The sequence below is a fragment of the Daucus carota genome, chromosome 5 (assembly GCF_001625215.2).
Source record: "Daucus carota subsp. sativus chromosome 5, DH1 v3.0, whole genome shotgun sequence".
Taxonomy (NCBI): domain Eukaryota; kingdom Viridiplantae; phylum Streptophyta; class Magnoliopsida; order Apiales; family Apiaceae; genus Daucus; species Daucus carota.
The window spans coordinates 8,958,415-8,982,987 of NC_030385.2; the positions used below are offsets into that span (position 1 = coordinate 8,958,415).

The 24,573-nt window shown below is 35.1% G+C and overlaps 4 protein-coding genes across 7 annotated transcripts; all 4 read left to right on the top strand.

The window, feature by feature from the left end:
- The first annotated feature begins 270 nt into the window (after positions 1-270).
- On the top strand, positions 271-7,060 carry LOC108221997 (calcium-dependent protein kinase 20). Its single transcript, XM_017395871.2, has 7 exons — positions 271-1,608; positions 2,326-2,469; positions 2,554-2,706; positions 3,260-3,375; positions 3,859-4,026; positions 5,680-5,904; positions 6,003-7,060. The coding sequence occupies exons 1-7, from the start codon at positions 801-803 to the stop codon at positions 6,090-6,092; spliced, it is 1,704 nt and encodes a 567-aa protein (XP_017251360.1). The 5' UTR covers positions 271-800; the 3' UTR covers positions 6,093-7,060.
- A 2,345-nt stretch (positions 7,061-9,405) lies between these two features.
- On the top strand, positions 9,406-14,098 carry LOC108220823 (ABC transporter G family member 22). 4 transcript variants are annotated; one of them, XM_017394684.2, is made up of 10 exons: positions 9,406-10,193; positions 10,280-10,347; positions 10,886-11,121; positions 11,436-11,591; positions 11,764-11,947; positions 12,060-12,368; positions 12,520-12,807; positions 13,007-13,291; positions 13,398-13,505; positions 13,609-14,098. In XM_017394684.2, exons 1-10 carry the CDS (start codon positions 9,818-9,820, stop codon positions 13,819-13,821), a joined length of 2,223 nt encoding a protein of 740 aa, XP_017250173.1. In that variant the 5' UTR covers positions 9,406-9,817; the 3' UTR covers positions 13,822-14,098. The 4 variants fall into 4 exon arrangements, with proteins under 4 accessions (XP_017250173.1, XP_017250172.1, XP_017250174.1 ...); XM_017394683.2 differs by having other exon boundaries at positions 9,408-10,193; positions 10,277-10,347; XM_017394685.2 differs by having other exon boundaries at positions 9,409-10,193; positions 10,277-10,347; positions 13,082-13,291.
- Positions 14,099-15,809: 1,711 nt separating this feature from the next.
- LOC108223892 (sucrose-phosphatase 1) lies at positions 15,810-20,761 on the top strand. The gene is made up of 9 exons (XM_017398346.2): positions 15,810-16,039; positions 16,836-16,916; positions 16,988-17,287; positions 17,477-17,578; positions 17,713-17,907; positions 17,993-18,283; positions 19,013-19,199; positions 20,297-20,343; positions 20,423-20,761. The coding sequence occupies exons 2-9, from the start codon at positions 16,857-16,859 to the stop codon at positions 20,516-20,518; spliced, it is 1,278 nt and encodes a 425-aa protein (XP_017253835.1). The 5' UTR covers positions 15,810-16,039; positions 16,836-16,856; the 3' UTR covers positions 20,519-20,761.
- Positions 20,762-21,958: 1,197 nt separating this feature from the next.
- On the top strand, positions 21,959-22,438 carry LOC108221289 (uncharacterized). The gene has a single exon (XM_017395178.1). The coding sequence runs from the start codon at positions 21,959-21,961 to the stop codon at positions 22,436-22,438; it is 480 nt and encodes a 159-aa protein (XP_017250667.1).
- The last annotated feature ends 2,135 nt before the right edge of the window (positions 22,439-24,573 follow it).

Consider the following 24,573-nt stretch of genomic DNA (forward strand, 5'->3'; position numbering starts at 1 on the left):
AGTTGTTGGTGAGGAGAGTGAAAAAGAAATAATAAATTTTTATTAATTAGTTACATATATTGTGATATATTCAGATATTATAATACAAAATTTAATATTTAAAATAAAATAATAGTATATTCTGTAATTTTTAATTTTAATAACAAAACACAATGTAGCACAACATTTTATTTGCTTTGTTTCTAAAGTTTTTTTTTCCAACTCTCAGTTACAATAATTTTAAGACAAATATAAATTTCAATTTATTACATTACTGTATATCTTTTAAATTACAATTAATCACCAGCATCGCATCCTCTGAAAAAAAAAAAAAAAAGGAACACTAGCATATGTTGAAACAAACGTTGATGAAAGTTATTCACCATAAACCAAAGAACCCTTGATTGATAAATAATTACCCAAAATCCACCTTCCTTCCCAACTCTCTAAAAAGAAATTTTTATGTGTTTGGGAGATTGGAGACTGCATGCATACAGATATCGATCAAGCTACAAAAGTTAGATGGTTTGCTACCTAATTCTTTAAATTTATGGTCCGACTGTTTTTTTAATATATCAATCCCAGAACGTTTCATCTGTATGTTTGCATGTTTTTTTAAATAAATTATAGGTTTTTTTTATATTCGGAGATCACTGATTATAGATACTCAACATTGGCTATAGATTTGTTTTTGTGCTCTGAAATAAGGTTTTGAAGACAGTTGAATTTTTGTGATGCATAATTATTATAGGCATGATGAAAAAGATAGAATGTTATGACATATGTTGTGGGGAGGAAAAATTTAATAAGATAGGTGTTTGATGGGTAATACGTGCGCTGGACCCACAGGGGCCCCATCTGGATTCTTTCAAACTGTTACAGCTGCAGTTTGGAAACCTAGGCTTCCTCCTCCTGACAGTACTGCTGATAATGACAAGGATAAAAGTAATTCTTCTAAATCAATTGACGAATCCGAGGCTTCTAAGACTCAGCAAAAACCGCCACCACAAGTTAAAATAGCCGAGAATGAGGCTAAACAGGTTAGTGATGATAAGACGACTAAGCCCGACAATGATGCTGCCAAACAGATAAAGCGTGTGGCCAGTGCTGGACTTCAGGTGGCATCGGTTTTACAGACAAAATCTGGGAATTTGAAGGATTTTTATAGTCTTGGGAAAAAACTTGGACAAGGTCAATTTGGTACGACGCATCTTTGTACAGAGAAAAAGAGTGGGAAGGAGTTTGCGTGTAAGTCTATTGCGAAGAGGAAGTTGGTTTCCAAAGAGGATGTGGAAGATGTGAGGAGGGAGATTCAGATAATGCACCATTTGGCGGGACATCCGAATGTCATATCTATTGTAGCTGCGCATGAAGATGCTGTTGCAGTTTATGTTGTTATGGAGTTGTGTACAGGTGGAGAGCTTTTTGATAGAATTATACAGAGAGGGCATTATTCAGAGCGAAAGGCTGCTGAACTTGCTAGAGTAATTGTAAATGTTGTAGAAGCTTGTCATTCATTGGGTGTCCTGCATCGAGATTTGAAACCTGAAAATTTTCTTTTCGTCAATGAGGAAGAGGAGGCTCCACTTAAGACAATTGACTTCGGGCTTTCAGTTTTCTTTAAGCCAGGTATTCTTTTCTACGTGATTTTTAATTATATTGTCCATATCATATATAAAGACTAAAGTGGAAAACCAGATTAAGAAGAATGAATTATTTTGCTCACAGTGGATGGTTATGTAGAACATGTTTGTACCTTTTTGTTGTGGATACAGGAATAGATAATTCGCATAACCATTTATAAGCCTAATAAGGTAGAGAATGGAGACCGAGGTTTTTAGGTGAATGACCCAGTGGAATTACCATAAGTAAATAATATGGTACCGGATGCGGATCCAACTAGTCAGGACTACAAGGTAGTAACTTTAAGATACAGAGACTTAAAATCTTAAATATACCAATCTGATACAGAGATTGATGATAAGTAAGAAAGATCTAGTCTTAACAACAAGTACTTTAATCTGCATCCTCAAAGTTAGCGCAGTAAGGTAGTTGTAACAAGATTTGGCACTTCATTACTAATTTAACTTAGTGCACCTTGCCTCTACTAACAGTATCCTTTCAATTTCTATATTGTTGCTCATGTAAAAGTTTCAATCGAACAAAATTCTTATGGATGAACTTACAGTCATGATCCTTTTGCTTTTCATACCAACAAAACTTGAAAAAATTCAGTCCAACAAAACTTGAAAAAATTCAGTCAAACCTGCTTCATGTGCTCTGATACTAGAGATTGCTACAGTACAACATTCTAAGAGCAGTTTCAATTAATATTTTACCATTCAGGTGAAATGTTTACGGACGTGGTTGGGAGCCCATATTATGTTGCCCCAGAGGTGTTGCGGAAGTTTTATGGTCAACCATGTGACATATGGAGTGCGGGAGTTATCATATACATATTACTTAGTGGGGTCCCCCCATTTTGGGATGGTAAGATCTTGGTTTCTTTTCAAAAATTTTCTTGTGATATGCATTAATTTATTTTAACATGAATATCTGGCATTCTGGAACCAGAGACGGAGCAAGGAATTTTTGAGCAGGTTTTGAAAGGAGAACTTGACTTCGTATCAGAACCATGGCCTAGTATATCAGAGGGTGCAAAAGATTTGGTCCGAAAAATGCTTGTAAGAGATCCTAGCAAGCGTCTAACTGCTCATGAAGTTCTATGTAAGTATATGTAAATCTGCTATTTCATATTAGAGTCACTTTGTAGACTGACTACCAAATAATGAGTTTTAATTAAATGTTATTCTCCAGCGGAATTCCAACAGAAAATATTAATACATGTGTATCTCTTAACTAACTAATATAATCGCGAAGGCTCTGGCCTCTGTGTATATAATATATAGTTACCTGGACTTTTTGAATAAAATACTATTGTTGAATCAGTTTGAGCTTCTCTATCAGGGCTAGAAAATTTAAGAGAATATGTTTGCGCTTTAAGCTTAACGGAAGGGCGCTAAATCTTTTCTTAATAATATCCGAGCGTAATCCACTACACATCTTCAAACTCAAAAGAAACTACGTGCATGTTCTCTATAATTAAGTTACAAATTAGATATCACATGCACAAATCCAGTATTATTTCATCTAGCAAAACTATTTTAGGTGTTGCATTATACTATATTAGTTAATTAATATGGAACTTGGCAATGTTTACTTCTTGTCGTATAACATCTGATTCCATTGATATCATGCCAAAATGATTATTTACTCCCAGGCCACCCATGGGTAAAGGTTGATGGTTCGGCTCCAGATAAACCTATTGATTCTGCTGTTTTGAGTCGTTTGAAGCGATTTTCAGCAATGCATAAGCTCAAGAAGATTGCCATTAGAGTATGTACAAACAAGCCCTTAAAGGCTTATATATACAATTTTTCAAATTTGTGGCATGTTGAAATCATTTCTCTGTCAGCACCCTTCTATTGGCGTACATCTCTTTCTTAATGCATAATAACTGCTAAGAAATCTTGTATACTAGTGCGCATCTGACTCTTTGGCCTAAATAAAGACCTTTAAATTTTAATGCATACATTGTTACAGGATTGAGTCGTTTCTTGTATTAAATTATCTTGTAAATGGACTGTAATTAATGTTACCAATGAAATTGCTCAGTTTGTGATATGATCCTCTAGAGAAGTACGTTACCGGTCATAACATTCTGTTACCAATTTATGGTTTTCCATCTCTACATCTTTGTCCCATTTTATATTAAAACTTTTCTAGAAAAAGGAACCTGATTCGCGTATTAAGTATAGTTGTCCAAAATCCTCATCCAGCTATTCTATTTAAACTTACCAGTGATTATTTTTTTTGCAGATAATTGCAGAGAGTTTGTCTGAGGAGGAAATTGCAGGATTGAAAGAGATGTTTAAGATGATCGACACGGACAATAGTGGAAATATTACACTTGAAGAGCTGCAAAAAGGTTTAGAAAAAGTCGGAGCCAATCTTATGGAGTCAGAAATTAATGACTTGTTGCAATCTGTAAGTGCATACTATTTTTTCATTTAATAGATTAATATCATACACATCATGAAAAATTAGCTTGCATCAGACATGGAGTCTAGTAATTGTATACATCTAAGAAGTTGGTCAGAAAAGCAGATACTAAGAATTAATTAGTGGTTAAAGGACATATTAGAATCTTAGTGCTTGGTGCCTTTTCTTTTCATGTACAGAGGCGGAGCAGAGGGCCCTCAAAAAAAGGGCCCGCAAATTTGTAACTCTGTGTATATATATGTATTGAACAAAAAAAATTAGTTACTTACTATAAAATTATTATAAAGTTTTTTCAAATGTTGGTTGAATACTGAGTTTTAACTATATTAATGAGTTAAATTTTAGTTGTTAACATACATTGCAAAAAGCACATCGTTGACTTTCTATGTAAGAAGAGTAATTCTGAAATTTTGAAGTATATTTCTTGTTTATAACATGTTTTGATAATTTATCTTATTTTAAATGAAATATTTAATTTTATTGAAATAAAAATTAAGGGTCCAATTTTGAGATTTCGCACAGGGCCACGAATTGGTTTTCCCCGCCCTTGTTCATGCAATAGTTACATTGAACGCTTAGGAAAGTTCTTTCACACTATTAATTTTCTGTTAATGCTCTAAAAATTAGTTAAGAGATATTTGGCCTGGTAACTGAAAATGTTTATCTGTAAATTAATTTGAATCAAAATAAGTCTAAGGCTTAAATTTTCCATTGCGGTCATTACTGAGCTAGGGTAAGCAGAGACGGATCCAGGGGTCCAACGGGGTCCACAGACCCCCCCTGGATTTCAATATGTATTTAGTATTGTTAGAGCATCTCCAACGGCGTTGGCTATAATGGTTGGCTAAATTGAACCTGTAAGAGATTATGTAAAATTTGCTTAACCTGTAAGAAATTTTGCTTCGATGGTATTGACTATATTGGTTGGCTATAATTTAAAAATAGTATGTCATTAATATTTTGGAAGTTATAAATAGAATATATAACTTTAATATGGTAATAAGTGATGTGTAATCCTACTACAGATTTTCTTACAGACCTGTAGCGGATCGACAAATATAGTAATCCATAGGAGGTTGGCTATAATTATAGATAACAGGTGGGGATGGTTGGAGCTTGAATTTTTGAAGCCATTAGCTATAACTTTATTTTTGGTATGACAACTAAGATTTTAGCTAAGGGGTCTTCAAGGTTGGAGATGCTCTTACTTTGGGTGGTTAAAGTTATGTTTCTTATTGTTCTCTTTGAACTCTTGCATATGCAACTTCTTCTCAGAATATTTCATTCTTTATCTTTATGAAAGTTAAAAATTCTCTTCTGTAGGCATATTGTTTCTCTGTTTTTTTTCATTTTTGTCTTTTTAACCGGAGCATTCATGTCATATAAATAATTTTGGATATTTTACTACTATCTTGAGCCCCCCTCGTTTTTTCTCCTGCATCCAGGGGCAAGTACATGAAGTATGATAGGATATTTACATTTGATGCATGAATAAGATTATTTTACACTGGCTGAATCACTTCGTATAATTCTTTTATGATGTTTGGCCTGTCACCTGTGTTGCTCTCAAAATTTGATATATTTTGACATACTCCCCTATCTGAATTTCAATATTGACATTCCAAATAAAAATTATAGGCGGATCTTGACAACAGTGGCACCATTGACTACACTGAATTTGTAGCTGCAATGCTCAATCTAAACAAAGCGCATAAGGAGGATCACTTGTTAGCAGCATTCTCATATTTCGACAAAGATGGGAGTGGGTACATTACTGCTGATGAACTTCAACAGGCATGTGAGAAGTTTGGCTTAGGAGGCGCTCAATTAGAAGTAATCATGCAAGAAGTTGACAAGGACCATGTACTTATTCACCCTCCGAAATCTTGATTATTCTCCCTATCCTCCAAAAATAATATCACTTTACCAAAGATTGCTTCATATGGAAATTTGCTTTTCAGGATGGGCGTATCGATTACAATGAATTCGTGGACATGATGCAAGATACTGGAATTGACAAGGGATTGCAAAATGGCAAAGCATCGGGTTAAGGGATGCATATAAGGTCCGTCATTCTTGATTATTGGATTTACCAACCCACATAATAGGTGTACAGCTGCTGACAATTAGTTTGTAACTCGAAACTTAAAATGCATAATTTTCAGGCTTATGTGAGAGTGATCAGAATTTTAGCCCCATTATAGTTTTCCACAGTATTTTCTGCCAATCTGTAAATTTAATTTCCCTGCCCAGCCTTACCCTTGGGATTGTAGTCATTTTAGCCCTTTTCATTTCTTTCAGATACTTCTGTAGTTCTGCTTCAGTTATCTGTAAATTCTGACTTCTTGGACAGTATTAGCTGATACACATCTAACTGCTGCTTATAGCTTTGAGTATATTAGCAACTTAAATGTGTGAAGAAGAATATAATACTGCACTAAAAAGGGGAGCATAAGATTGCATATTTGTGGTGATTATGTAACTAATTTATGCTTATGATTACCTCGTTGTGCATTTGATTACTATCTAATCTAGATACCTTATAAAGTGAAGAGTGCTTCGTTTACTAGATCATTTGCCAAATTGGGAAGCCCAATCTCCTCCCAAATCCCAGCATACCCGAACAATACGCACAACCACACTGTATCCTCTGTTTAAGTTATCATCTTATTATATAGTAACTGCTAATTCTTTGTAGGGAACAGTATATATTTTTTACTTCATCTGACTGGTTCTTGGTGGCACTCCACAGGCATTTGTTTGAGGCACAGTGGTGCCATGTAGTTGTGCATACCAGAATGACTTCTATGTGTTTTAGCATCCTCTTTTTCGTGTGTCAGCTAGTGGATTTGGATCTTGCCACTTTAGGCCCATCTCTCAGGTCACTAATTGTATTCACTAGGGGGCTTATAACTAATGGCTTCCCAGTTAGTTTCTTACTGAAATGCTTCTAAATACGTATTGGAGAGTTAGGAGTCTTAGCCTTATACTTCTGTAGAACACTATGAATAGTGTTCATCTAATGTTTTGTTGGGGCTTATAACAAATGAACACTATGAATAGTGTTCATCTGTAGTCTTGGTGGCACTCACAAATGAATTATCTTATTAATGTTCATCTAATGATATGTGTTGGATAGGTGAAACCTTGTGAAGCTAATAAACCTATACTGTATGAATTTAAAAGAATCATTGCCTTTCTAGTAGGCAACTGAAACTCTATGGGAACTTGCCTGCTTTCCTCTATCAGAATTTAGCAATAATGTAAGTGCGTTCTGCACTTTTTCGCTATGATTACAATGTGTTTAGCTACTCAGTAGCTTTTAGGAATATGCTGATTGTGAGTGGAATATATTTTTGAATTAAATTTGCATTTGCACTCCTTGTGATTCAATTATTCAATGTGCTGACTAGTACTCGACACCTAATTACTAGTTAGTTCAGGCAAGGAATGGCCATCTGATGGAATGGTAGTTGGGCAATGCTTATGTAAATATGATACTACGACAGGCTTGGCAGCTACTTATTTTTCATTTGCGGATCTGGATTCTATTATATCATTGGAGGGCTGAATACCTCTGTATATTGATTGGAAAGTGTTTTCCCGTCTTGTCTTGGTCAAACGTTTAGGCGTCCTATTAATTGTAATGCTATATCTGTCTCAAGATAATTTTAAAGTTATTAACTGAATGATGTAGTTTTAGTAAACTGTAGTCGTGTAAGCCTCCCAAGCATGTGCGTACAGGGTTCCTAATCTTATAGAAATATGCGGGAAATGAGTAATTCTACAGTAGCATGGTATGGTGGCCTTAAAGACGCTTAGCAATGGCAGACTCCAGATCCTATAGAACAGAACATTTCTGTGGACTTAGCAGGACAACTAACCAAAGGATCCCAGTCTGTATAGAAAGCAAAAGGGAATTAGGTCGAGGTAACAGCGTAGAGATCAGACAAAATATGAAGTTCCATCGGCTAAATATTTGCGGTATAGGCTGCCTATGTGCTGGTGTAATTCTGCAGACTTCTGCAGTGCTTATAACATGCATTGTTATAAGCACATTTGAACATACACATTGATTGACTGTTGTCTAAAACTTTTGGTATATAATTTCATGCAAAAAGTGGATATATCCACAAGATGCCTTTATGTGCATTGATGAATGAAGTTGCTTTTAAATTCATTTTCATTTGTGTGAACAGTCGGCAGGGCTTAATCCACATGATATGGAACCTAACCTTGACCTAACACCATACATGACAGAACATTTCATATCTTCGTCAACTTGACTTGCACGGCTCAAAATTTGGTGTCCATATGCCGTTTTCGCGCAGTTTTTGTTTTTTTATAATTTTTTTACTCAGGCGCAGTTTTTGTTGTTAAATTTAAAAGAAGTGTATACAAGTGAGTTGATTTTTTTTAGTCGGGTATGGATTGCGGTCATCCTGCAAGTCCTGGATACCGAAAATTTCCGCAAGAAACTGCTTACCTCCTTTTGATGAAACATGAAAAGGGATCGAACAGTTGCAAGTGATTCTAACCTCTACTTTATGTGTCAAGTGGAGTCTGGGGTGCTACATGACAATATCTTACTTTTTAGTTGGATGTTTCGTCTTGAAAAATGGGAGACAAATCTGAGAAAGGGATGTCCTCTGGGGCACGACGCTGTGTGATAAAGCCATTGAGGTTTTCTCCGCTTTGTCATTTTCATTACACCACGCTCTTTTTACTTTCTGGTCATCTTTATCTCATCATCTCAGATGATATTTACTACTCAACACTCGTGAACTAAGTATCCGACTTGGAGTAGAACACCACACTAACGTACGTGATAACTGGTCTGCGAGAGTGCTAGAACAGCAACCAAGGAAAAATGTTACATACTAAAAAAAATTGAAAAAACATTATGGAACTGTATTTTATAGGATCCTCGAAATCGTGCAAATAGTGAACGTATGAGTAGGTAATTATGAGATCAATGGGAAACGTATTCAAGAAAATGTCAATCACTGCAGCACTCTGCAGTAGCTTGGCCCCTATAAACTCAGAAAATTTAGGCGATTCCCTGCAACTTGGGTAACTAGGGTTTTTGTCCATTCCTCTTCCTGTAGGCCGGCAATGCAAAGACAAGACAGTTTAATTAAGCGAGAATCGAACACGGAACTGAGGACGACAAATGACAAACCCTTAACACTTGAGCTATCTGATCGCTAGGTCATTAAACTTTTAATAACATTACGACATAGTATTCAACTGTTCAAAAGGTATATACTTGTCAAACTTTCAACATTGAATTGAATACATATATAATAATACGATCTCTCGAGGGGTCTTTTGGTAACTTAGTGGTAACTTTGAAGCTGAGTGAGCTGATTTGTTTATAAGTACACAAGTGCCTTGGATCTTTAGCTTTGAAAGATTAGATCAAGTGCTCCCCTTTCACTCTCTTGATCATCCTTTACTTAAAAAAATGTATGGTGAATTCATTTCAGGCTGAAAAGCGCGATTTCTTTAAATCTTACTTTTGTTTTTCTCCAGAAAATAATCGAAAATCAAAATCAGAGGCAAGAAATATTCCATATTCTAGGTGAGGGAGTTATGAAAGTGCAAAGTATCATGTGATTTACTTCACAAAGTAATTTACATGCACCTAACAGTACGTGTAGGAAGTATATATCACATGCAGTCTCAACAAGAAACCAGATTGATCTATTTACGCTCTTATCAACTTCATTATTTGTGAAATTTATACTTAGTAAAACAGAATTATTACCTAGAAATGGAGAACAAGGGGTCATCCTCCGGACTAATGAGGGCACAGTCGGAGCAACTAGTGGAGCCGATATCAGCTACAATGAAGTCACCGCGGGTGTCAAGTGACTGGGGGGCCGCTGAAATGGAGGGCAGCTCAAGAAAGTCTATGAGCAGAGGAGGAATTAGTGCATCACCTGGAGGTGGTGGTAGTAGCAGCAGCAGGCACATAAGGCAAACAAGGTCTGCTCAAATGAAATTTGATGTCGATGAATTAAACAGCGGTGCTACTCTGAGCAGAGCTTCAAGTGCTAGCATGGGATTTTCGTTCACTGCCTTCACTGTTCGTCCTAGTGACATTGCTGATTCAAGGCCCTTTAGTGACGACGATGATGATGACATTCGTGAGTGTATTTACTTCCTTGAATCAAATTTTTGCTTCAAGATTATCTACAGTTACTGACAAATATCAGACATGTTATTGCAGCAGAAGATATTGAGGTTGGTACGCTAAAGAAGAAGATTCAAACAGAGACAACCTTGCCAATTTACCTCAAGGTAATTAATTTTTTCATCAAGGCGTGCTATTTTCATTTTGTTTCCTGCTAAATATAGAGAAATATAAGTCGCGGAGTCAACAGATTACTAGAGCATATATGGATTGATTTAGTTTGCTACTATCTATTTCAACAGGCAAGCATGGAGGTGTTTATTTAGCTAGAAATCATGGAGACCCATTGAACATGGAGTATATTGAGTCTCATGATCTTACATGTATGGAACAACTAGTGTAGATTTTCCTCATATTTCTACAATGCTTCAAAAATTTGTGTCATAACATCAATAGAAAGGACTATTTGTTCAGTTACACATACTATAGAATAATACGACAGACATATAAGCTCAACAATCCGTAGTTTCCTAAAGACTGAGTACGGTCTCATTATTCATTCACGGACATAATTGGTAGTTCATATGCAAGTACAAGTTAACGACAATGCAAGAGTAGATAGGTTACTTGATGTTTAACTCTTTAAGATCACGTATTGAGTCGAAGATGTAGGCATTAATATGATTCTTGTCTATACTTATGCAGTTCAAGGAAGTGACCTACAAGGTAATCATTAAAGGAGTGGCATTCTCAACAGAGAAAAATATATTACATGGAATAAGTGGTTCGGTGAATCCAGGAGAAGTTCTGGCACTTATGGGACCATCAGGAAGTGGGAAAACTACACTCTTGAGTGTTCTAGGAGGCAGGGCTGTCGAGACCAACCAAAGGGGTTCAATTACTTACAATGATCAGCCATATACAAAATTTCTAAAGAGCAGGTGAATATCACAGATTCTTTAGTGAATAAGCAAGAGAAACCTGAACTAACAAAAAAATCAAAACTAAATAAGACCAAGGAACTCAGAGTCAGATATGTTCTGAAGTACAATTACAACAACACGATGTCATCCATCACACTAGAGTATTAAAATCAGCAGTTTACCAGATTTCTAGTATGAAATAATAGTATGACATTCTTTAATAGATGTTTCCATGTGTAAATTCCTTAAAAACTTTAAATTGGCAGTAACTGGACTTAGATATGTTTAATGAACACCGAATTGTACGTTATCTGACATGGAGCATCCTGCAGAATAGGATTTGTGACACAAGATGATGTACTGTTTCCTCATCTTACAGTGAAGGAAACATTAACATATGCAGCTCTACTGCGTTTACCCAAGACACTAACAAAACAGGAGAAGGAGCAACGGGCAACAGATGTTATCTCTGAACTTGGATTGGAGAGGTAAACCTCTTTCTTTGTATTAAAATTGTGTTAGACCAGCACACTTTTGATAAAATAAATCAATCAGGTAGGTGATAGCTACTAATTTAGTGTCGTAATTTCCTAAACAAGTTATGCTTAGAACATATCTTTATCTGTAAATCTCTTTATGCAAGAAAAATGTTGTGGACAGGTGTCAGGACAGCATGATAGGTGGCTCGTATGTCAGGGGAATTTCAGGCGGAGAGAGGAAGCGTGTCTGCATAGGAAATGAGATAATTATCAACCCTTCCCTTTTGCTTCTTGATGAACCCACCTCTGGATTAGATTCTACAACTGCTTTGAGAATCATTCAACTATTACAAGATATAGCAGAGGTAAATTTCAGTAAATTCTCAAGCCTTTTTTGTTTGAAAGTGCGGAAAATCTTGTGAATAATTAGAGCTAGTGTATACTAATGGCGGAAGTAATTCTCAAATAACATGGCAGGCTGGGAAAACAGTGATTACCACTATTCACCAACCATCTAGCAGGCTTTACCACAAGTTTGATAAATTGATCCTTCTTGGCAAAGGGAGCATGCTTTACTTCGGCAAGGCATCAGAAGCCATGATATATTTCTCATCCATAGGATGTTCTCCACTGATTTCCATGAATCCTGCTGAATTCCTGCTGGATCTTGCAAACGGAAACTTGACTGATGTTTCTGTCCCAGGTGAATTAAAAGACAGAGTGCAACTAGGGAATTCAGACAGAGAAAGCAAGAACAGGAAACCATCTCCAGCAATGGTGCATGAGGTAAATAATTTTAAATAATACAATTAAGAATCGTAAGATCTATGACTCATGGATTTTATTTAATAAATAACTTTATGGCATGAGTAGCTGACAGTTGCGATTTGGAAGAAAGAACAATATTAATTAATGAAAATATATTATTTCTGGACAGTATCTTGTGGAGGCCTACGAGATGCGTGTAGCTGAAAATGAGAAGAAGAATCTTATGTTTCCCGTACCCATTGATGAAGTAACTAAGTCAAAGGTTTATTTTGAAAAGCCAAAATGGGGGGCAAGCTGGAGGAAACAGTTTTGCATATTATTCTGGAGAGGTCTCAAAGAACGACGGCATGACTACTTTAGCTGGTTAAGACTTAGCCAGATTGTTACAACTGCAATTATTGTGGGGTTGCTTTGGTGGCAATCTAATGGCCATAATGCAGAAAAACTGCACGATCAGGTCGACATTTCTGATTATTAGATGAAATTGTTCATTAGACATATCTGTTACTAGCCTACATATGCAGCACCTTTTGGTGCAGTATATAACAACTATAAGCATCCTAATTGACAATTTCATAGCATTCCCTGCCTATGCAATAATATATCTCAATGTCCAGATAAAAAACTAGGATGTGACCTAAGAATTTTGCTTTCAGGCAGGTTTATTGTTCTTCATTGCTGTCTTCTGGGGATATTTTCCAGTTTTCACAGCAATATTCACATTTCCGCAGGAAAGAGCTATGCTGAATAAAGAACGAGCAGCTGACATGTACAGACTAAGTGCATATTTTGTGGCTAGAACTACAAGCGACCTGCCACTTGACCTTCTACTGCCATTACTTTTCCTAAGCATAGTCTATTTCATGGCAGGCTTGAAACATAGTGTCAAAGCATTTTTCCTTACCATGCTTATAGTCTTTCTCTGCATTGTTGCAGCACAGGTACAGCCTCCCCCCCACCCCTTCCCTTATTAGCCTCATCTACCCAAAGAAATATTCTGAAACGGGAACGATCTCTGCTATGCTTACTACATCTATAATATTGCAGGGGCTAGGATTAGCGATTGGTGCTGCACTGATGGACTTGAAGAAGGCAACTACACTGGCCTCTGTCACAGTAATGACCTTCATGTTGGCTGGGGGATACTTCGTTAAGGTAAGCATACAAATCAACTTTTAAAATTAAGGTATTTTACACAAGTTTCTTAATTGGCATACTCTGCAGAACTAATTCAGAGAATTATACGTTTTCTTTGCAGAATGTTCCAGTGTTCATATCATGGCTCCGCCATATCTCATTTAATTATCACACTTACAAACTCCTACTTAAAGTGCACTATGAAGATGTCATTCAGCAGATGGATGGAATGAAAATAGACAGTGGATTAACTAATATATGTGCCTTGGTAGCCATGGTTTTTGGCTACCGTCTCTTGGCGTACCTATATCTGCGAAGGATGAAGCTCCTATAAAAAATGATTAATTACCACTCTAATGGATAATGATCAATGATGAGCAGCCCTGCAAAGACATGAAGCCAGAAGCCAAACCTAGAGCAGTGATTATACACAATGTACTAGTCTTCATCAAGACTTCCAATAAAACAGTAGTATTGCACTAAGAGATCTGATTAGACATATTGTAACTCAGTGTTCAAAAATCATAGTCAATGTGAGATTTGTCTTGACAGAATCATAGTAGAATGTGACAGAATGTGATTTAAACGTCCAATTATTAAGAAATTGTCTTGAGCCAATCTTACTTTAGGCGCTTATCATATTTAATGTCTGTTTTTCTTTCTCCTCTGTTCATTTTCCATATTCGAATGACTTGAGTTTCTTTTACACCGAGTCCTTTTTCTGAAATCAAACTGTGAGCAATCTCATGAAAAGAAACATTTGGTTGATAAAAAATAAACTTTTAAACTACATTGATGATAAGAGAGGCACAGCAGATGAGTACTAGAGTTTTAGCCCAAGCATTTCCCTGTCTGACCTTTTGTGTTCATTGTCTCAAACTAACTTCAATTCTTCTCAAAATGACGTACTTTTTTTAGCTCATCCCAAATTAACATAGTTTTTATATTTTGGGAATTTATCACCTGTACCCTTTTTTAACAAATTAATTGCATCTACACGGTGTCCTCACAATTATTGCAGATCTACGTTTTCATCGAATAGAATATCAGAAGTTTGCACATAAACGATCTCTTAGGTTGTGTTCACTTCGTGGAATGGAATGAAGGGAGAATGGAATAAAATTTGTATTATAAATTGTGAGTGATTAGTGAAATTGTTTATAATTTTCATTCCTTCAATCATTCCATTCTAACTATTTTAACTAAAAATCTAGCCCACATGTTTTGAAAGGAATGTTGATTCCATTTGTTCATGATCTTTTCCTATCATCTTCTTCATGAAAAATTTTAACTCACTCATATTTAATCATTATTGCCTCATACTTTCTCCAATCTCCATAAAACTTGTTCATATAGTTTTATTCCATTTCATGAAGTGAACACAACCTTATTGTCTCTTATCTCCTCTCGCTCTCTAGCCTCTCGCTCTCTCTTCTTGTTTTCTCCTTTTCTCTCTCAACAGTGTTACAACTCGTCCACCAGATCATCGTACTAATTTCCCATCTTTTGCTAATTCTCGCTTGTTCCCTCCGTCGTCACTGGAGAATCGAGAATTTCCCTGACGGCAACCATGGTGAGATGAACTTTGCTCTGCGGACCGCGGTGCCGATCAGTTTGCTGGTGGTACAATTTATAAAGTATGTGCTGGATTATAGATAAAAATTGATCGAAAACTTAGCTTGTCATCAAAGTGAAATTAGGTCCATTGTTGTTTCCAAATGTTATGTAACTAAATATAATTTTCAAAAGATTTTTTAGAAGTTAGCATTTTTGGTTGCACATGTGATTGCTCGCAGCTGTAGATATGGTTGCATATGCACCCACCGTATTTTTGCAAATATTTTTGAAATATAGTATTTTTACAATTTGTTTCAAAAAGTGACAGTATTTTTGCAAAAAATCTTTTAGGCTTGGGTATTCTGAAAAATACATTTTTTTATACTTTTTTTTGGATAGAAGCGTCAGAAGAAGTGCTTAATATTGTTTATTTGGTAAAAAATAAAGATTTATTTCAGAAAAAAATAAAATTTTGTATATTTTTTTGAGAATAAATCTTTTTTTTTAGAAAAAACTTAGCCACATATATTTGGTCATTATAATTCTTCTTGTATCTATGGAGAAATACTGAAACTACAGTAAAACTATCTGAAAAGTTTCGTGTGGACAACAGAACACTGTCATCTACTAGAGTGCCACCTCTCTGCCTTAATTTAAGTATTTATTTTGTTCGCAGCGAATATACCCTAGCATGAATTTACTAACAGAGAATATAAAAAAAGTGATATAAAATATTATAAAAAGGAAATATTCTAAAAAATAAATGCGGTGCTTTACAAAAGAAGCGCCAAAGAATATGGATCCAATGCTCTGCTGGGTGTCACGATAATCAGTTAATCACACTGCCTAAAAAAATATATACAATCTCCTCTGTACGTATATTATTATCTGCAACCAAATTTCAAGGCCACAAGATTTAAATCATACATATATATACAGATTATCCCAATTTTTAGTTACTTCGATTTTCCATCTTTCAACCCTTTTCTTCTCTGGTGTGTACTCTCTCTCTCTCTCAATTAATAATACATATCTTTGTGGTGCTGTGTAATTTAGTGTACCCCTTTTGTTGAATTTGATGTGGGTTTTATTGATAAAGGTTTTCTTGATTTAATAAAGTTTTCATTTTTATGTTTTGTGGATAAATCACTGCAATTGGCCTTTCTTTAGAACCCAGCTGTGCAAATTGGAGAAGGGTTCTCTTTTTTATGCAATATGATTATTGTTGATAGTCGCTTTACTAAGAAATATTTGATTTTGTGCAACTAGTGTTAGTAGATGAGTAAAGTTGTGTGATTTCGAATGTGTTTTGCCATGATCTGGGGTTCAAAGAATTGAAAATACCCTTTGGAGTTGTTCTTTGCTAGATGGCAAGTTAAACTTGAATAGAATTTACTATTACCAGATGTAGTTCAAGTTCCAGAGCATAAACTATCACTCAGTCGCGGTGCGGTAATCTCTGTGTAGTTTCTGTTGAGTAGTGCATTGTAGATTCTACTGTATTTTTTTAGTGAAGATGTTGTTAGTGTTGATTCTTGGCCTGAACTATGACCAAAAATCTGATATGAAATGCCATTCCCATGTACGATTGGGTTTATGTAGAATAAGTCCTCATATTGTCATACATAATGCTTTTAAATAATCTGATGGACAATCTTTCGAGAGCCTTTCTAGTTCATTTTGGGGGATTATTATTTTTACTGTCTCTCTAGGTTTTTTTAATCCCATAGTAGTGGACTAAACAGTTTCTGATATCTATTCTTGTACTGATAAAAATTCTACATTTTACAGGTCAAGGTCATTTAGGTAATCATGGATAGGATAAAGGGATCTGCACGCCTTATGATAGTTTCTGATCTTGATCATACAATGGTGAGAAACAAAGGTTAACTTATTATAATCTTTTGCTACTGCTGTGTCTTATCGGGAAAGTTTCTTTGTAGGTTGATCATCATGATCCAGAAAATCTATCTTTGCTAAGGTTTAATGCCCTATGGGAAGCCAAGTATCGTGAAGATTGTTTACTAGTGTTCTCAACTGGAAGGTCGCTTACATTGTACAAGGAGTTAAGGAAAGAGAAGCCTATGCTAACACCTGATGTTACTATAATGTCCGTCGGAACTGAGATCACATATGGAAATTCTATGATTCCAGATGATGGTTGGGTCGAAATTTTGAACCAAAAGTGGGACAAGAAGATCGTCTTAGAGGAAGCAAGCAAATATCCTGAACTTACTCTTCAGGTATTATATGTGTACTCTTACAATATGAAATTTTGGCATTTAGGATACTCGATGCATGGGAAGCGAGTTTTGATTTAATACTTAGACAGCATTTACTCAAATTTGAAAAGATCTGATATGATTGCCTACTTCAAGCAACTTGTTTTATACATCGAATGTTAATGCAATTGTTTTATTTGGGTCATGCAGCCCGAAACTGAACAACGTCCACACAAGGTTAGCTTTTATGTTCAGAAAGATAAGGCACAAGAAGTTACAAAAGCTCTTTCTGAGAGTTTTATAAAACATGGGGTAAGATTGACCTTTAGGCTGCAATCTGGATTATTATTGTTGTTTTGTGTCACTTCATAGTATTGTAGATCTTATTCTTTTTCTAAATGAGATGCTTCTTTCTTTTCCTTGCGATTCTTCTTTGCTTTCTGTAGTTGGATGTTAAAATAATTTACAGTGGAGGGATAGATTTGGATATACTGCCACAAGGTGCTGGAAAAGGACAGGCCCTTGCTTATCTGCTGAAAAAGTTAAGGTCCAAAGGAAAACTTCCTAAAAATACCCTTGCTTGTGGGGACTCTGGTAATGATGCTGAGCTTTTCAGTATTCCTGAAATATATGGAGTCATGGTTAGTAGTTCTTCTACCTCATCATCTCTTCTTTCTGTTTGTGAGCTTCCTTGTATGTTTATGAAGGGAATTCATAATTTTACAGGTCAGTAATGCCCAGGAAGAATTGTTGCAGTGGCATGCTGCAAACGCTAAAGACAACCCAAATATAATTCATGCAACTGAGAGGTGTGCAGGGGGTATTATAGAAGCCATTGGTCATTTTAGTCTGGGACCAAATATATCACCCAGAGATGTCACTGATCTGTCAGATACCAGTTTAGAGAAGTTCGATCCTGCATATGAAGTAGTAAAATTTTACTTATTTTTTGAGAGATGGCGGCGTGCAGAGGCTGAGAAGTCTGAGATCTATTTGTCAAATCTGAAAGGAGTTTGTGTATGTATTTTCTCTGTACTCTCACTTCTGTTCATTTGACAAAAATTAACATACTAATGCTACATCTACACTTTGGATATTTGGATGCCAAATATTATTAAAGCTTAGGTGCTATAGACATTTTTCTATACAAGTCTTAGTGGCAGGTAGCTTGCATTTGGTTACTGCATTCCTAGGTTTATCTGAGGCCGTTTCAGTAAGAACTGACGTGTAAATTTAGAACTACACTGATACTTAAATATAAGATGAACTGCTCAAAATACTTGCGGTGATATAGCTGCAACTTCCAATTGTTTTGTGTTTTGTTTGATATTCAGTGTGATTCTTTCATATTTTTTTTTTAATTAAGTCCATATGAATCAAGATGAGGAGAAGTATAACTCTGCATCATAGTGATTCTTCATAATAATTTTTGTTTCTTGCTGGTGCTGCTGACACAGTGCTACTGTTTAGACTAGTTCTTTTAATTTCCAGTGGTCGGTATGTGGTCAATCTGATTATTTATCCGGGCAGGTTTTTCGTACTTTTTTTTTTTTTTTTGTACAATTGCCACACTAGAAAAGTCATAATTTTGGGATATCTTTCAGTACTAGTAATTCTGTATGCTCAGTAGAACATTGTACTATTAATATTTTGGCCTTGGTCTGCTGTTATGCAGTGGTTTCTAGTGTCATGCTTTACGTGCATCTCTGGTTAAATTGTTTCATGATGCTTTATTTTGCTCTGCAGGCTCCATCCGGTTTTTATGTCCACCCATCTGGTTTTGAGAAACCTCTTCATGATTGTGTAGATGCATTGAGACAGTGTCACGGAGACAAACAAGGGAAGCAATTTCGGGTTTGGGTGGATCAAGTTTTCTCTACTCAGGTTAGCTCGCACATATGGATTGTGAGATTTAAGAAGTGGGAAATATCTGGTAAGCTTCCATTTTTGCCTATAGGTCCTTATATTCCTGTTGCCTGTTTCATTTTGGTATATAATCAGTATTTTGGCTGACATTTATGATTCATTCAAATTTAGCTGCATTATTATCTTAAATATATATACTATATAAATTTTGGAAATAATTTAGGCGAAAGCTGGTAGGTATCAAAAACTATATCACCAGCAATCTCAAGTTTGCATCACCATTTATGCTGGTGATAATTTTCACCGGCTTTTTTCTAACACATAGGCAATGGGCAAATGGTCACGTTATATAGGGACAGGTACAGAACAATTTTTTATCAAGTTCTTGAATAGTAAGCTCTGCAGTGTAGGTATATAGAATCATGTCGGTGCTAAAACTCGAGTCAATCTAACTTGATTTAACTGTTGCTAAGCTTAATGTGCAAACAGGAATGGTTCCCAAGCACTTAAATATACATATAGTAAAAGGCACAAGCATAGTTGCTTACTTTTGCAGTGATACTGAAGTATGATAAACCAATTTTGTTATAAATTGCAACATTGTGAAAGAATTCAGAATGTAGGTGAACTCAGCATGTCGCCTGCCCACATAAAAATTAGGAATTCAACTTAAAGTAAAGAAGATGAGATGACATAGGTAGTCCAAACTCATTAAAACTTTCGGATCATCATTTTTCACCAATACAAAGGCTTTTGTATTCTATATTTGCATATACGTAGGCAATGTATTGTGGATCTTTTATTCACCTTTCCATATTCAAGATGATTAGTCTGATGTGAGGGCATATAGCTGTAGAATCTGTGTGCATCTATCTGTTAAAAGTTGTGTTTGGTTGAGGGAGTAATCGGTGCTTTTGTAAATTGAGGGATATATTGTGCACTACTGAAACATGAGCCTCGGGGATTGATTTTGTACAAATGTTCCCTTCCCTTTCTATTCTCTAAAATTCCCACACTGAACAATCATGAAAGAAAGAAATGACACCAAAGCCAAAACCTTAATATTACAATGAAGTACCCAATGGGGAGAAATGTTTTCATTCTATATAATAAGATATTATTCATTATGTTGGATATTTCTAATGACTCAATCAACTTTTGTAGGTGGAGAGCAATCTGGCTGCTTGACCACTGCATTATTAAGTTCAAAGGTAAAATTCAATTTCTCACAAATCAAGAACAAAATCTGATCAAAAAATCGTGTTTGAAATATCTTCTCGTTTGTCTCAGGATGTGAGCGTCGCAGAAGGGCTCACTTGGCTCCAAGTGCATCAGACATGGTTGACCGGAGCCACTCCCGGCGATCAGTCACTTTGGCGCTTCTAGCTACTGGCCAAGGCAAGACTTTGAAGATCTTGTTATACACAGTATCTGTTTTTGCTTAAATAAATATATAATAATCAAATTAGCTCCGCAATTTTCTTGTCGTGATGCAACAGGAGTTGCTAGTTGCAACTACAGTGTATTATATAACAAGCAGAAAAATATTCTGGACGGTGGATATAACTTTTATTCCCTGTTTGAAATCAAGTGAAAGGATATTATATCGGCATTTCTGCCTTTCAATTACTTCATGAGCCAATGAGTGCATTGCCAAATTTAATCTATAAATCTTAATTTCCTCTTTATCATTGAATCAAAAACCTATTTTTCAAGTGCATTAGGCATACAAAGAAGCTGAAATATTATTTCCGAACGTCTTTTTCCTTTTCTTTTTCCCGTTGTAGGGGGCTAGGGGCTACAATGACTGCCGGAGCATTGCCAATTTCTTAATTAGACGTACAATTGTTTTTAAGCAATAAAACAAGCAACCAGTGGAAATAAAGGCGAGATTTGCAATAAATATACAGTCGAACCCTTGTAAATTAATACTCCCTCCGTCCCATTTAATTCTATACGTTTCTTTTTAACTGCTCGACACGCATTTCAATACTCTTATAAAATATAGTTCCGTAACTTATTTTTGAGATTTTCTTTTTTTTTATAAAAATATAGCATCCAAACTTTAATTCAAAAAGGAAAAATTTTAAAAATAGATTGCACAACTACACTTTTCAAGAGCATTAAAGTCCGTGCCGCGTCCCCGTCCCTCAATGTATACAACTCAGGGGGACGGAGGGAGTAGTATTTTGTAATGTAATATATTATTAACTTCTATAATGAGATAAATAGTGTATATTGATAAAATATTTCTGTTCTAATTGGGGACCGGTATTAAAATCTAATAATAATCAATATATTTTAAAAATAATCTCATTCAAATTACAAATAGTTCCTTTATAATATCTTGTATGCCATATTACAAAATCTTACTAATTTAGATAATTTTATCAAATAAAAGTATTATTTTAATTTTGAGAAAATAGTGTACATATTCTATACATTAGCATGCAAATTAGTTATAATTTATTTTGTTCAAAAAATTTGAACTTTGAAAAATTGTGGGGTTAAAAGATTATTAGTAATCTACGAGACTTACTACTCTATAAACCATTTTGTACATGCTACGTAGCTAGTCCTAGATCCTATCCCTCTTGGACTCATATAGTCATATCAACTCACTCTACCTCCACACAAAACAAATAAAACCTCAGGTGAATACAAACACAAACACCTTGATACTCGGACCTCCTCTCGCAATCTCTGTATAACACAACAACGTTACCCTGTTTTTTCCTCCATTGATCTCTCCAAAAATCGTCTCGCCGTGTCCAGCACGGCCGAGCACGACGATACTGCTCAAAATTCTCGATTTTTTGACCAACCATGACGGCCCTTAATTCTCCTCCTCCCAACCGGAACCAAGCCCTCCTCCGCTCCTCCTCCTCGGAATATAATCCCTCGTCTCGAAAGCGCTTCACGGAGGTGGCAGGCGGTGCAACAGCAGAATGTGCAGCCGTTGCATGCTGCTGTCCGTGCGGCATTTTGAACATGCTCGTCTTGGTTATGTACAAGCTTCCTGCAGGCCTCTTTCGCAAGGCCTTGAGGCATAAGAGGCGAAGGCGGATCATGAAGAAGGCGGGATTGCTTTCAGCCCCTAATTTGGGTAAATGTGATTGCAAGGAGGCTGAAATTTTTACCATGACGAGTATTGATCAGGAGGTGATGGTCAAGCCTATTACGACGGACGATGATGTTTTGGATTTTTACAAGGACGAGGGTATGATGAAAGTGGAGAAGGAAATGTGGGATCAGTTTTGTCAGACTGGTTTCTGGAGGAATCCGTCTCAGAGGCTCGTGTTTTAGCCATGATATTTTGATATCGATGATGATGTTGCCAAGTGCTCATTCGTGTATACTATCATACAAAATATTGTGTAATTTATCTGATTATGAAAAGAGGGGATTATATATTTTAGTTATGTTTTGTATTTTCCCCTGATGATTGATTAGATATCATGTATAGGGAGGGATTAGGGGATGAGTCATAGTTTTGATCATGTATCTTAGTGTTGATTTTGGATTCAAAGCACTTCTGCTTGCACACGCGTGATGATTATGGATTGTCTTTCATCATGGAGCAATGCTTTGATTTTGCCAGATATAAATCAAGTATTGTCTGCAATGCAGCTATTATATGCAAGTTGTGTTCTCAAAGTTATGATTACGCGATTCTTGAATAGATGGCTTGCTTGTTTGCTTATTGAATCATCTGTAACTTTCAACTTCAATCTGCATTATTTGGTGTATAGTTATGGAAGAGAATCAATCAATTCATTAAACACGCCTTGATTATTTTTGTATCCTTATTTTTCCAATTCATTTTCTGGGCTTCTCATTACTCTGCTGTTGTGTTCGAGCAAAAGGGTACAATTGGTCTTGTATCCAGATTCCAGGGTATCTATACTATACTATTAAAGCCGAAACATTAAAAGTTTGGTTGGTCGGTCGGTACTTGGGCCAAAATACGGGCCTATCTATATAACCAATTATTCTGGGCCTATTTATATAAATAACTATTCTTTTTAATTTGGGTCAAAGTACGGGCCTATCTATATCTATACTATATTATTAAAGCCGAAACATTAAAAGTTTGGTTGGTCGGTCGGTACTTGGGCCAAAATACGGGCCTATCTATATAACCAATTATTCTGGGCCTATTTATATAAATAACTATTCTTTTTAATTTGGGTCAAAGTACGGGCCTATCTATATAAACAATTAATAATAATCCTTTTAAAACTGAAACATTAAAAGTTTGGTAGGTCAGTACTTGGGTCAAAATACGGGCCTATCTATATAACCAATTATTCTGGGTCTATCTATATAACCAATTATTCTTTTTAATTTGGGCCATAGTACGGGCCTATCTATATAACCAGATAATCCTTTTAATTGAAATATATTACTTTTTTATATTTTTGACTAAAAAACTTAATCTTCTAAAATAACATTGAGAAACATGGTAATTACTTTTTTAACTAAAATATATTATCTTTTTATAAATTTTCCAACTAAAAAATTAATCTTTTACAAATATGTAAAGATGTGTGTCAAAAGTCTAAAAGTCAAACAATAAAAAATAGAGGGAGTATTATTATATTGGTCGAGCGGTCGGTACTTGGGCCGAAGTACGGGCCTATCTATATATATAACCAATTATTCTTTTTAACTAAAATAAATTATCTTTTATATATTTTTTAGATAAAAAAAACTCAATCTTCTAAAATAATATCGAGCAACATAGTAATTGTCTTTTTAATCAAAACGCTTTATCTTTTTTAGATTTTCTAACTAAAAAAACCGAGTTTTTACAATTAACACGGGCGCCATATATATAAAAATATAATATCATTAAATATAATTATTAATAAATAACATGTGATATTATTCAACCAAAATACATTAATAACATTATTTTTAAATACTCTAATGATCTCATATTAAAAGAAATATTACAAATCTGTCATATACTATATATTATTACAGTATTAAAGCCAAAAATAAAAATTCACTTGGTTGGTCAGTTAGTTGAGTTTGATGAATACTTTGGTATTCGACCCACGGAACTCTTGAATTTATAACATGTTATAGTATATTTTTTATTATCAATTAAACCAAAACATTAAATTTAGGTTAGTATGATGGGGAGGTATTTGGTTTCATGCGTATGTTTTATACCATATTATTAATTATTAATAACGAAATATCAAAGGTTGATTGGTTAGTTTATATCTGAGTTTATAAGCCACCTTAAATTATAACATGTAAAAAAAAATATTTTAACATTCTCATTAAAATATATATGTTCGACCTAATTTTCAATTAGCCATTTGACGGACTTAACTATGAAGAATTTATCCAACTATTAAGTAAAAAATTTATTAAACCATGTTATTTAATCATAATTTTATTTTTACAATAAAACTAGGTAACTTTAA